We start from the raw sequence: 14,124 nt of genomic DNA, 5'->3' as shown, positions 1-14,124 counted from the left end.
GATAACTTCTAAGAAAGAACTGTGCTAGCTCAGGGACTCAAGAAACAGGACAAGAACACAGACCAGGACCTGCTTTCACCTGCAGCTTCACTCTTTAAAGCGCACCTTCACTGAGCGCACACACCTGATGGACTGGAGAGCAGGCTAAACCTGCCAGCTGTGAAGCTCAGAGAAATCAACTGCATGGGTTTGGGGCTTAGGGGAACCTAAACAAGAAACTAGTACATCTCATAGCCTCGAATCAGGCCTGAACCACCCACGTTTATAGCGAAGCATGTTATAATCAGCTCCAGGAAGAGTCCCGAGAACTACGGGATGTCCTACTAACAAAGATTAAGGGGCATGAAGGAGCTCTGGAAGCACCGCCGGTTTTTGGAGCACAGTCGTGTTTGACAAGCTCACAAGTGGAAGCTGCACTGTCGGGCAGGAGAGGAGCTGGACCGTACCATGCTGCCTTCGTTGTTCCCGACCATGGTGTTGTAGCTGCCCGTCAACCTCCTTAACTCCGTCACTTCAAAGGTAACGTCTAACCCATTTGGAAGCGCATCATCGCCTATTAAGTTGAAAATATTAAACAATAAAGACAGCTAGAATGTGTAGTTACATATTCGGCCCCACCACTAGAAATGACAAAATGCAAACTGAAGCCTCGTCTTACTTTACAACCTCCTGTGGGAAACACGCTCTATTTTAAAGCTCAGTAACACGCCCACATAAAATCACACCACATTTCCACACCAAAAACCCGTGTCTGGTTTGTGGTCAATGATACCAAACAGTCAGACGCAGCTGCAAGGAGTAACCAGAAGTGGATTATTTAAAACACGTATTATTTGCTAAAGGTACGTGTTCCCTACTAGTGTGGTCCTTGAGATTATTTGGGGCCTCAATTCAAATGACATTAAAACGAGGAATTCATGTGACAAGAGGGGGTCCAGTAACCCTGACGGAGAAGCAACAAACTCGATACAGGTGTCAGAAGCAAGTGGTTTTATCCTTCCTCAAGCTGGGAGTGTGGGGGCCTTGGGGTGCCTCCTCCCCGCTGCGGGCCCTGGGGCACAGGGCTGAGCGCCTCTCACAGAAAGGTGGGGGCTGGACATGAGCCGCACCTGGGAGCTGTCAGACTCGCAGGCGCTCAGGCACGGGCTCCCAAGTACCCAGACTCAGTTGGTCAGGGTGGAGCCTTGGCACTATCTTTTTTTTAATTAGTAGGCTTTATCGTTTAGAGCGGTTTTAGGTTTATAGAAAAACGGAGCCGAAAGCACAGAGCTAGTCCCACAGTTTCCATGTACGCCCTCCCCACACCCTCACACACATCCCTCCTCTCAGCAACACCTTGCACTAGTGTGGCATGTTTGCCCCAATGTGGCACATCATTAACTCCAGGGCGACCGCACTGAGGCCGCTCCTGGTGCTGCGCATCCGCAGCGTCTGACGCACGGATGATGTCGAGCGCTCTCCACTACAGTGTCACACAGAACACCTGCACTGTCCTGAACCATTCCTTGTGAAAGCTCTCGGGTAGTTCTCACGTGCAGCTAGGGTGGAGGGCCGCTCGCAGAAGTGGACCCATCACACTTACAACAGACCGGAGAGCGCTAACTACGTGCCACCCAAGACTCGCCACCAAGAGAGCACTCCGGGGAAGGGACAGGGCCACTCAGTCACTCACTTGTCTGACCAGCGGCGTGTTGCTTAAACCTCTCTGAGCCTCTTTCCCTAGCTGAAAAACACTTCTTCCAGAAGAATAACCATGACACTTGACCAGGTCTGCATGAGGACCCAACGGAATCACGCGCAGAGCTCAGCACAGGCACGACGGTTACTGCCGCCGTCACTCTGAGGATGCAGAGATAACCGGCGGTCCCCCGGCACCGTCCCAGGGCATCTGCGGCACTGGCACCACCACAGGCAGCAGCCCGGCTCATCGTGGCAGCCTGCCGGCCCCAGCCCCAAAGCTTCCGCTTCAGCGGAATGTGCGTTTCTGCCAGGTCCCCAGGTGAGAGCTGAGCTGCTGGTCCGGGACCACGCTCTGAGGACCACAGTTCTACTCGTAATTGCATCCTCGAGACTTAGCTGGGTACATGGCCTCACAGACTTTATTTCCCAGCCTCCCTTGGCCACGTGAGTCTTGGCCGATGGGATGAGAGGGGAGTGCTGTGTAGAGCACCGGGGACAGGTGCTTAAAGAGAGCAGTGTGCCCTTTCACCCTCCTCTCCTCCTCCCTGAGGCTGGGATGGGGAACGTGGATGCTGGACGGGTCCTCTGCCTTCACAGCGACCAGGGGACTCTAGAGACGGTAAGTGCCCAGCACCGGGGGAAAAACACACCAGCCCCAGGTGGCTTCCCAACTGTCACCAAAAGAGACTTCCCTCTAGCCCAGGCCTCTGTTGTCTGGGGTCTCTGCTAGTCACAGATGAGTCAATATTTCAAATAGTAAAAATCTTCCATTTACACAGCGTTTTGTATTTTTACAAGCATTTTCATACACTGTTTCATTTATATCTCTTCAAAGTTATCCTCCACTCAATCCTCAAGAGTTCGCTTGTTCACTGATTCGTTCCAACGTGTACTTTTCAGTGGGTGTCTACTCAATCCAGAATAAAGTCCACCACCACCCACCTGCCTTCACGACCTGGTCTCCCCATCACTAGTGCCTTTTCTTCCATCACACTCATCCCCACATCTGCTCTCTGGGGCTAGAAGGCACTTGTGGTCCATCCAATGACGCTGTCTCTCTCTGGCCACTGGGCCTATTAAACCCTCTCTCTCTCTGGAACGTTTCCATCCCTCCCCTCACCACCAGCCCTGCTCCCCAAACGAACACAGACCCACCTTCCAGGTCCCAGCCATGGATCGCCCCTTCCAGGACACCTTCTCTGATCCCCCGTCCCTCCACCCCACCTCAAGAGACGCTGAGTGCCCCCCACCCCCGGTGGCACGACATCTCACCACGTGCTGTCCCCCCGCCCTGCCCCACTTGACCAGAAGCTCCTTCAGGAGGAGACAATGCCTTGTCTGCTGCTGTCTCTCCCCACAGCAGGTCTCAGGAATGAAAGAATAAACACTAAATTGAGACCAAATGAATAAAAACAAAAAGTGAAATCTGACTCCTATGCCCACCTCCTTTTAAAACACACATGTAGGTGGAGTCTGCCCTGGGCCCTTTCGGACACCTTAGTGGGGGGTTTGCCAAAGAAAGCCTGGCTCTCTCCTTCGGGGTCCTTCCTGGAATCCTGGTACCAGCCAGGGGTGCTCAGGCAACGATATCTTCAAACTCACCCGTCCTCCCTTGGCCTGACACAAAAATTCAGTTTCTTTCTTGAGACCACAGGAGCTTTCTATGTCTGGCCACACAAACAGCTTCTGTGTCCCTGGAGGACGGAGGGAGGGAGAGGCAAATCAAAGACAAACTACACCACAATACGGACCTTGACACGTATCAATCAAAACATCCACTTGTCGGAATATCCCCAGACGGAGCAGTTTTTCACGGGCTTCGTGAGATTTCCTCATTACCTGGAAGAGAGAGAAAAACAGAGGATGTAGTTCTCTGAGATACAGAAACATAAACGGTGGCTGTAAGGCCGGCTGGAGGCTTAGCACGTGGTGCCAGGCGGCTGAGCCCTAAGAAGAGAGCATCACTGAGACCAGACTGTGAGCAGTTACTTTAGTCAAAAGATGACTTAATGAAAGGTTACTTTAATCTTCCAAAAAAAACCACAAAGGCCAAGTAAATCGGGGAGTGAGAGGAGCCAGTTGTACCTGGGCACAAGGCAGCTGCCAGTGACACTGCCCAGGCACGCAGACGTGGTTCCAAGGGCAGAAGGAACCCATGGAGGAGACGAAGATGGTGCAGCCCAGGAAAGACACTGGTGGACAGCGGCGTAAGGGCCCGAGGAGACGGCGGGAGAGGGTAACTATCAAGAGCCCGCCCCCCTGGGCCGCTCAGGGCCCCGAAGGGCGTGCACCAGAGCGCTGAGGGTGCCGGGGAAGGAGTCAGCGCTCAACACCGTCAGCGCCCAGGATGATGCTGGGTGGCTGGGAAAAGCACAAGGAGGGGCCAGCCTGGAAAAGAGGACACCTCCTTCTCCAGGGTAAGGGTGACACATCTAAGGCAAACACATCTAAGCTCGTGGGAGGCATCTGGGAAGTGAGGGGGTTCAGCTCCCTTCAGGGGAGCAGGGCAAAGTCATCAGCAGAGAGGCTGGGGGGGGTACTCAGTGAGCAGACAGACACTCCCAGGATCTTCAGAAGGAAACAAGAAAGAAGGCCAAGCAGAGAGGGCACTTGCCTCAATGAGGTTTTTAGCCTTAAAAACATCTCCGATTTCACACATGATGATGTCATCTTTAGTTCTTCCAAGTCCATCAAAATGAACGTGTTGAACAACCACCTACATGTGACAAGGGGACACAGATTATTAAGTACAAGGCAGGAGAGATTAGGCACTGAGGCTAAAGACAAATGTCTAAAATTAATTTCAGAGATTTGTGTTCACGTTTAACGATCCATACTTCTTAATTCCATGCCTTTTCAAAAAACTGGTCCCGGGAGCTTACCCTTCGTGAGGTCTGTACTTCCTGTGAACGAGGCCTGCAAGGTCTCTGTAGGTCAGCCCTAAACCCTGGAGGGTGCAGAGGTCCCCTCCACGTCCTTCCCATAGGCTCCCCAAGCCCTGGTCCCTGGATGACTTGTAACCGTGTGTATCTGGCCAGAGATCCTGGGTGGGTTTGCGTCTGGCATGGTTAATGCTGGCTCAAGAGCCCGCATCTGTCATCTTCATCTACAAGTGTCTGCTTAACCAATTCACTCAACAGAAATGCACTGATCACCTGTGAGCCGAGTGCTGTTCTAAGCACTGAGAACACAGCAGTGAGCAAAACATAAACAGTCCTGTCTCAGTGGAGCTTATATTCTAAAGGAAGTAGAAACAGGCAAAGTGCATCGTCCAGCAGATGGCAGTGAGTTACAGAGACATCGTGGAGGGATCGTGGTGTCAGGGAAATGCAGGACTCACAGGTGAGAAGGTCTTAATTAAACAATTAATGAAAATGTCCTGCCATTTCTTCAACTGTATTCCATTTCAAAGGCTACAAAGTTTTTTAAAAAGTTTCATTCAAGACCCAGGGTCTTTTGTCTGGGAGCAGAGAACAAAGTATAAACTTAAGCACAATTTGAGTCTCTTTGAAATGGTGTTTTTTTAAAACATAAATACAAAAATTTGTTTAAACTTCTCACTTAAATAATCACCGAGGAAAAACTATTTCTCTGAAAATCAGAAACTATTTTCTAAGCCACCAGTCCTTATAAAATGCAGCTGGCTGCAAACCTGTCTTTGATACAGGCGCCACCACAGGTTCCCGTTTCCCTGCGGCCTGAGGCCTGCGGCGCAAGTGTTTCCAGCCACAACAAAGCAGAGCCTCCGCAGGATACTCACATCCTTGTTCTCAAGAATTTCCTGTTTGGCTTCAGGTTCAACTTCAACAAACTCAGCTTCTTCTCCTAATCCTCCAAACTCAGGTCCACTGGCTGGGAGAGGCTCTAGACTCTGAAGGGGAAGAAGGAACCACAGATAAATGGACTTACATTTGAAAAAAGCAAAATCTCTCCTTTTTGTCTTCAGATGGTGCTCCAGACAGCTCAGTGCCGGGGCTCCCTCTGGCGCTGGCGGCAGGAGCAGAGTGGGGCGCACATGGGCAGCATGAGCTCCTGCTGACGTACAAGCCTCAAGCCGGCAGTGAGCCCCCTGCTGCCCAGTGTGTGGTTAATACGGAAAACAAAGGTGAAAATTAATTAAAGGGTCAGGCACAAACCTATGATGACCGTGTCATAAACTGAGGGCTATACCTAATCTAGTTCTGTACACTTGAGCCCCATCTGAAGACAAAAAAAAAAAATTTCCTTTCCTGTGATAGAAAGTACCCTAATTTTTAAAATCAAAATTGGATACATTCTAGGATTACACTGACAAACCAAACTACTAAAAATTATTTTTCTGGACCCTGAGAGTTTTGTTTAGGTTCAGAAGGTCTCATTCACACATTAAGGGGAATGGCATATGCTCATAACACGGGCCAGCCAGGAAGAGGTCATTTTCTTCAATCTGAGCTGACATTGTCTCAAAAGCATTCAAGCATCTTCTGAATAAAGGTTCCATGACAGCAATTATGGAGACGTAATGATAGAACAGTACATATAATACTACATGTCTGATATTACGTATTTATTATACACATGATTGCATAACCACAGGGATTCCCAGACACTCCTGGAAGTGGATTCAGAAAGTCCAGTGTGGCACCAGGTGATGGTGCAAACAGGCGACTGTGGGGAAACCTATGGTCATTACTATCAGGCTGCTTCCTCACTCCGCCAGTTCTCTACAAATAAGCACCTCTGAAGCGCACAGGAGTGTTTGGCTTCTGCAGCACGTGGAGTGACAGGGACTCTGGGCCACTGTCACCTATTTCCTGGACTATCCAACAGCCTCTTGTCAGCACATCCTCCATAATGTCGCTGGTTCTCTGGAAAGGCAATGACCTGACAGTACCATGTCCTCTTTTCCATCCTTTGCCTCAAAGACTCTGATGGTCCTCCGAGTGCCCTCGGGGAGAGGGTGCATCTAGGTTCCTCAGCAGGGCAGGCGAGCAACTCCACCACACAGCCCACATCTGCCACCCCAGTTTCAACCCCCACCACTCCCCTGACCCTCGCATTCGTGTCTGTGCACACTTTGTTCTCTCTGCCCAGCATTACGAGCCTCGCAAGGAGTTTAAAGAAACATCTTCAATGTCATCTCCTCTGTGAGCCATGCCTGGCTTCTTCAGGCAGCATCAGCCCCTCCCTCACAGGGACACCTCTTACAAGTTTATGACATTTGCACATACTTTTTTTTTCTTATTTTTATCTGCTGGGGCACATCAGAAGTACTCAAATATTTATGCAATAGATGAGTGAGTGTTTTTTCTTGTTGTTCTTACATTTACTAAATATCTACTGAGTGCCTACTGTATGCTGAGCACCAGGCTAAAAAAGTAGGGAATGCAGCTGTGAATAAAACAGACTGAGTACCCTTCCCTCAGTGGTTGAAGTGGGACATTTACATAAGTAAAAAGGGGAAGACAGTGCTGGGCAAAGAAACAGGATTTATTTCACATAATTATCATTTCACTTTTGTTGTGTAATACATAAAAAATGGAATCATTATTCTATTTCTCAAAAATATAAACAAATTAAAATAGGAACTTTTTTCTGCAACATTTCATGTACACGCTTTCTCAATATTTAAGTCCACATAGTGCAAAAAAGCATATTAAAGCTGTCCAGATAGTGTATGCAAAATATATATACTACGGTTAAGAATATTTGCCCATAGTCATTCTTCTTAATCTGAACGCTTGGCAAATACATTTCGTCTGGCATAAAGTTTATATTCTGTTATGCTAAAAAAAAAATTCCATTACGGTTCCTAAAATCACAAAGCATGAAACACGCTTCATCAAAGACCTGCCAGATCCTTCTGCATTCTGAAATCTGAAATTTAGACTTTAAGTTCAAGAGATGATGTCTTTACAGTTGCACTAAAGCCTGATGTCCTAAAATTAACTGTTTCATGCACAGAGATTCATTCATTCACCCAATATCTACCCACTGTGTGACAAGCACTTCCAAGATCCTTACCCTCAGAGAATTTACATTCCATCGTCTGGATAAGTAGTTCGTGAAATGAATTTAAAAAATATTTGGATCTAGCTTCTAATCTTTAAGCTGATTAGTCTACTAGTAAGTCAACAAATTTTATTAAACACCATGCACCAAGCACTGGGCAAGGCAGTGCTAACTGAAGAAAGAGGACAGGAAATAAATCTAATGAGTTATGAACAGCATCTTTAAAGCGATAAAGACTAGACTCAAACTGAAAACATAAGAAAACATAATACATATTCCTGGTAAATACTGTTTCAGAAAACATTTGTTTCACATATAAACTAGAGAGCAAATATGAAATGTTTTCTTACTGTGAGCTCTGACCCTAAAATTCAAATAACACTCACTAGTGGAGTGTAAAGGTCAAATTAAAGAACTGAAATCATTTTCTGTCAATACATTGATCAGAGGAGCAGCAAATTTAGTGTCAAAAGAGCTCAATAAAAGTGAGACTTTTTTCCCTGTACAACTAGCACCAACAGTGCCAGGCACATAGTTGACCACTGGTAAATATTAGTTGAATAAAAGAATGAATGTTTACTTTGTCAAGGTGCTACAAGGGATGCTAGACAAGTAAGATGCAGCCTTAACATCCAGAAACTGCGAATCTAAAAGGATAAGTCAAAAATGCAAATAGAGCTAAAACAAGGCACCAGAGTAAAAATGTGAAGGAAGCTGGTAACATACAAAACTTGGAAATGAGGGGAGATAAGGAGATTCATGTAGTAAGGGACTTGAACTGAGTTCTAAAAGATGGGGATACTTTGACACTAAAGATGGGTGTGGGGGTGAGTGATAAAAGAGGGAGCTGCGCGCAACAGCACAGCCCAAAGAGCAAGTTGGAAGAACAGTGTTTTATTTGAGGGAAATATCTGTAAAAGGAAGTTAACTCCAATTTGGGACACCAGGCTGAGAAGTCTGTGCTAAAATTTTTTGGAAGCTAATGGGGAACGGCTGAAGACTTATGAACAGGGCAACTGAAACAACCCATGTTGTAAAAGAGAATTCGTGTTGAGGGCTGGGACTCAGGAGGTCTGAGTTTTAGAACCTTCTGAGGTTCCAACGGTGTGACCTCGGTCAAATACTCATTCTCTGGGCCTCAGTTAAGATTACGACCAAGGAGAGCAGTTAGGCCGTTTGGGCAGGCGCCAAACATCCCAGCAAACGCTTTTATATGCATTGTGTCTTCTAATCGTCCCAACAGCCCGGTGAGTACGTACTATTACTGCCTCCACTTTAAAAGGACGAACTAAAGCATAGCGAAGTTCGTCTTTGCACGGTAAACAGGAGAAAGGAGGGCTCCTAGATGACGTGGGTTGGAAGACTTTAGAAGACACTTGGTGCTCTAGGAGTCTAGCAAGACTCCAGTAGCGGCTGAGCGGGAGAGGCTGGAAAAGGTGACCAGTAAAGAGATTAGACGCTCGAAACCGCTAAAGACTGAACTTATTACTCTGCTCCAGGACATCACGGAAAGTCCGCTAGTCCTTTCTGGGCCACTCCCCGAGTGACCTTGGGCAAATCACGTGCCTCCTTCGAGTATCGGTCTCCCACTAGGAAGTCTGCAGTACCCGCTGGCAGCATCTTTGCGGCCTTCTCCACGCGGCCCGCGACGGCCCCGCGCTGGGGCGCCGCAGGCTAGGGACCCGGCTGGGTTCGGCTCCCGCCTCCGGACCCCGCCGCACCCTCCCCAGGGCACCATGGGCGCAGCCGCGAGAGCGTCTCCCCGCGGCGCCCGCCCAGAGGTCACGCAGCTCGCGGGTCGCTGGGCCTCTTACCCGGGCGTGCACCGTCCCCATGGCTCCCTCTCTGGCCGCCGCCTCCCAGAGCTGGCTGGGCCCCACCAAGGTTCGGCTGATGAGGGCAGAGGGCGGGTGCTCGGTGGCGGAACTACACGTCGGTGCAACACCCACAAGCCCCCGGACGCGGAGAATTGGGGGAGGCCATGATGCCCCGCCTTCTCCCCGCCCCCTGGCTCGCGATGCCTCCGCTCATTGGCCCCTAAGAGTCCGTGACCCGGATGTTCATGCGGACGCCGGGAAGGCCTGTGATCCAAAGATATCTCAAGCGCCGAGCGTTCAATGGTGCCCGCGAAGCTGCTGTCTCGTGGTGGGCTGGCCTGCGTGAGAGTCCGCTGGAAGCTGGCCCCGGAGTTGCCCCTGGGAGAGACCGGACCAGGTGGTGGGTGCGCCGGGGCTTCACCCATGTCTCTCCCTTAACCCTCCCGACACCTCGTCCGGGTGAGTGCGGTGCGTATGCCCACGCCCCCGCGACGCGCGGACCTCCCACGGCCGGCCGCGGCCGTAGTCTCACTCAGCGTCTGGAGCTGCCCAAATCCGAATTGGCGCCCTGCTCCTCTCCTGCTGGCCGCACGGGCCCTTTAAGTCACTGAAACCTCTGGGGCTCAGGCTCCTCGTTGCCAGAATAAAGGTGACAGTCTTATGTATTTCGCAGGGATGGATTAAAAGTCTCACGCGTGAGACACAGAATGCCTAGCACAGGGCAGGGCACTTAGTGAGCAGTGAGTAAATGACCATTATTCTTCCAGCCGCAACCAATAAATGTCAGTGAGTGTCACCCAGGGCTTCGCAGGGGGGCCATTCACATCTGAGAGCAAGAGCCCCGGGGCTTCGTTTCCGTGGTGGAAACAGCTTTACCCCCTTAAAAGACAATATATGATAAATAACAGTCACGTTGTGGTAAATGCATTGAGAGAAACAAATCAGAGACAATGAGAGAAGGATTTTCAGTATCACGTGGACTCAGGTTTCCACCCCTTCCTAGAGACACTGACACCCTGTTCCATTTAAGTAGCAGCACCCTAATCCTCCAGCATCTCTGGGGTAAATATTAAGACCACATTCCCCTTCTTGCCTGGAAAGAAGTTAGTTCCTTCCAGACCTCTCTCTTTCCTTCACTGCACCCCTTGTCGGTCTTCCCAGTTGGACTGTCGCTCCCGGGAGGTGGAGTCCAGTCCGTCTGGTTCACTCCATGAGCCCAGAGGCTAGCACAGTGCCTGGCATGATGCAGGGTCTCGGTGAATATTTGCTGAATTACTGCTCCCCTACTGTAGGCTAGGTTAGACAGACACCGCTTATTAAAAATGCACTTCCCTGGGTCTCAGCCCTGACCTACTGAGTCAACCTCTGGAAAGTAGAATCTGGAGATCTGAATTTCTGAAAAGTATGCCAGGGCATTCTTCTGCCTGCTAGATTGACTCTGTTGTTGTCAGGGCGGGGGGTGGGGGGTGCTGTTTCTTGCCCACTAGATTTAAGAATCCCTCATTTAAAAAAAGACTTTGTATCCATGTCTTACTTCATCACTAGTAACTAAAGTCTTTGAAGACAGAGGTCTGCTAACCTGCTTATAAGAAACTTGGCCAGAAACTGGCGGAAGGAGTGCACAGCAGTGGGGAAGTGGGGAAGAGGCAGAGGCAGGGCATCGGCAAGCAGTGCAGGACGAGGATACAGAGCAGTGATACAAGACAGGCACGACAGCCTCCGGGAAAGGGGAAAGGTGTGCAGGGCCAGGCCTCCGGGGGAGAGACTTCTGGGACTGGGCATGGATTCAAGAGGCAGAAGGAAAGCATGGGCTGCGAGCTGAGGACGAAAGGGGCTATACATTAGCTGTCGACCCAGGCAGGTCACATCCTCTTGTCACTCTTCTCCACTGTAAAATAATGGGATGAGATTGCTAAGGATTCTGCCAGTTCTACAAAAGATTTTTTTAAATTGGTTTATATTTCACACTAGGAAGTAACAGGGTCCTGGGTGTTGCAGGCTTTTGAGCGCATTTTGGAGCTCCACCTGCCAGGGGATCGCAATCAGGTTAGCTCCTACTTAGTGTTTGTGAGAGCTGGCTTGATAGACCTGCTGGCTGGGTTCAGCCATTTTTCTGCCACTACTAAGCTGTGTGGCCTTTAGCAAGGCACGTACCTCTCTGAGTCAGTTTCCTCTTGTAAAGTGTGGGTAGTACTGGTACCTGCCTTATAGGCTTGTTCTGAGGGGTCAGTGAGTTAATAGATGTAAAGCTGTGCCTGGCCCAGAGGGAGCACCCCCTGCAAGGACTAGCTGTCCCTATACCCACGTGCCATGAGCTTTTCATAAATGGTCTTATTTAACCATCGCAGGAAGGTGGGCTTTTTTAGAGGATGAAACTGAGGCCTAGAGAGTGAGTGACTTACCCTATATCCAGGTGGGACCCAAACACGGGAGAGTGTGACATGGCTCCCTCCCTCCCACCATCTGGCTCTTGGCCACCTCTGAGTAATGCCCACATTTTCCAGGGACTGGGGAGAGGAGGCGAAGTGGATGATGGCTCAGAAGCCTTCTGAGCCTGGATTCCCCTCTTTGGGCAGTATTAGAAATGGGTGGGGCGTACATAACAGGCTACTTACCAGGTATCTGAGTGAGAGAAATTCAAAACAGTGCCCAGCTGTTACCAGGCAAGACACCGCGTGCCCTGGGCTCAGTGCCCTCATGCCCAGCTCTTGGGGCCCAGGAAACCTGCCTCTGGCTACCAAAATGAGACCCTTTGTGGGTCTCGCTGACCTCCAGCTCAGACTCAAAGGCTGATTTGGGTGTGAAAACTTGGACAGAGATTTCCAAAGAGACTGAGCAAATTTTAAGCACAAATCACACAATTGGGACACAGTCACAATCCATTCTGCTGGTTCCATGAACCTCATTTTTCTCATCTGTAAAATGAGGATAGCAGTTCTTGAGGCAAAATGGAATGGACTTCATGAATAAAGCGCGGGCCTGGCACACCGCAAACTGAGTAACCTAGCATTTCCTCCTTGTTCTCTCGAGTAAGCTTCCTCTAAAAGGTACATCATGAGGTTGACCTGCAGGATGCAAGGAGAGCCCTGATGCAAGTACTTGAGAGCCTGTTGTGTACAGGGTGACAGAGGACACCTCCGGAGCACAGTCACAGGTTTGCCCTCGAACACACCATCCCTGGCAGTCGCTGTGTACGTGAGCATTAAAGGCTCTGAGAAATCCTGCAGCATGTATGCCTGTTTCTCTTTCTTTAATCCAGTATTTCCTGAATTTCTTCTGTTGTAAAGACTTTTTGGTCTTGGTTTTTTAAGTTTTCTGCGGCTCTCAGTGGTGCTGTTCACCAGAATTTCTGGTGTTCCTCTTTTGGGCAAAGGGTAGAATTGCATTCCGACGCCCCCAGCCGTGTGACTATCTTTGGTCAACAATTAGGGGCTGAAGGGAGAGGTGGCACTTCTGGATGGAAACCTTTGAGCACCATATTCTTCCCCACCCTGACCCCAACCCTCCCGAGGCTGGGACAGGTCTGCCGGGCACGTAGTACGAGTGAGAAGTAAACCTTCTGGGGGTCGGGGAGTCTTTGGCAAGCACAGCATAAGCCGGCCTGTGCTAACTGATGGAGTCACCTGGTGACATCTGTGGGGACACCAGTGTTCCAGAACACGTGGTTTATGAAGTGCTGATCTGGCCCCCCAGATGGAGAAATGCAGTTTAGTGACTACAACGGTTCCCTTCGTAACATGAAACCCCAAGTCTCAGAGGCCACAAGGAAGGGGTGCTGGGTCTTCATGGGTCCCCACTCAGGTCACCCTGACTCTTAGTTTGAGGCACCCCATGGTGTGGCTTCCCTGGGGCTGTGGCCTGTCTCTTTATTCCTCTCCCTGAGGTGTGGGGCTTGCCTCCATCACCCGTCTCCCCAGCCCCTGACATCTGAGGAGCAAAGGTGGGCCAGTGAGAGGACAGAGCACCGGGTGCTTGCACGAGGCGGAGGCCCAGGGTGTGCGGCAGGGTGACAAGGACCAGGTCCGAGCTGCTGGTGGTACTGTGGAAGAAATGTGCGGGAGGGTGTGGCCTGGGGAGGCAGGAGGACGGCAGCTTCTCTGTGCTGGCGGTGTGGGAGGGAATGACCAGGTCTGGGCCTGAGGCAGGTGCAGGCCGCCAGACCCTGCCAGGAAGTTGTTGCTGTGGCCCATGGCAGTGTGGCGTGCTGACCAGGGGCCAGTCTCCAGAGATAGTAAGTGGAGGTGGAGACAGCGGGATCGGGACCAGCTGGAGGAGAGGGTGCATCTTGGTTCCTCGGATTTTGTTGGGCAGCCAGCCAGGGGTAGGTAGAGGGGTGAGTGGGCCCTCACCCAAGCCAGACCCGGGGTCCTCCAGGTGTGTGAGCCAGGCCTCCCACGAGTGGCTGTGCACACTTGGCAGAGCAGGCACATCCGATCCTTGGGGAAGAGCCTGGTACCCAGGCTGGAGTCGCAGAGTCCAGGGTCCCAGAGGAAGAGGGATCTGGGAAGGGGGGCGGTCTGGCCCTCAGTGTCCAGGACAGAGCATGTGGAGGCCACCTAGCCTGGCAGGGCCAACTAGGGCAGTGGGACCGTAAACCTTGGTGGTGGGGGCTGGCAGGAGAGTTTAAAGGAGCTTG

General features: G+C 50.5%; 1 protein-coding gene and 1 long non-coding RNA gene across 2 annotated transcripts in view; one reads left to right on the top strand and one right to left on the bottom strand.

Annotated features, from left to right (window-relative positions):
- SAMM50 (SAMM50 sorting and assembly machinery component) overlaps positions 1-9,655 on the bottom strand; it is a 30,775-nt gene extending 21,120 nt beyond the window's left edge. Inside the window, exons 1-5 of the mRNA XM_010960179.3 lie at positions 9,486-9,655; positions 5,441-5,551; positions 4,295-4,396; positions 3,432-3,519; positions 447-553 (exon numbers count right to left, since the gene is read on the bottom strand). Of these exons, the coding sequence (XP_010958481.1) occupies positions 447-553; positions 3,432-3,519; positions 4,295-4,396; positions 5,441-5,551; positions 9,486-9,506 (429 nt within the window). The 5' untranslated portion in view covers positions 9,507-9,655. The remainder of the gene's footprint in view (positions 1-446; positions 554-3,431; positions 3,520-4,294; positions 4,397-5,440; positions 5,552-9,485) is intronic.
- A 75-nt stretch (positions 9,656-9,730) lies between these two features.
- LOC123618363 (uncharacterized) lies at positions 9,731-12,712 on the top strand. The gene is made up of 2 exons (XR_006726789.2): positions 9,731-9,947; positions 12,519-12,712. It is a non-coding gene; the product is annotated as an uncharacterized LOC123618363 (long non-coding RNA).
- Positions 12,713-14,124: the final 1,412 nt, after the last annotated feature.

The sequence above is a fragment of the Camelus bactrianus genome, chromosome 12, assembly GCF_048773025.1.
Source record: "Camelus bactrianus isolate YW-2024 breed Bactrian camel chromosome 12, ASM4877302v1, whole genome shotgun sequence".
NCBI lineage: Eukaryota > Metazoa > Chordata > Mammalia > Artiodactyla > Camelidae > Camelus > Camelus bactrianus.
The sequence above is the reverse complement of the archived record's forward strand: the minus strand, read 5'-3'. Positions and strand labels throughout refer to the sequence as shown.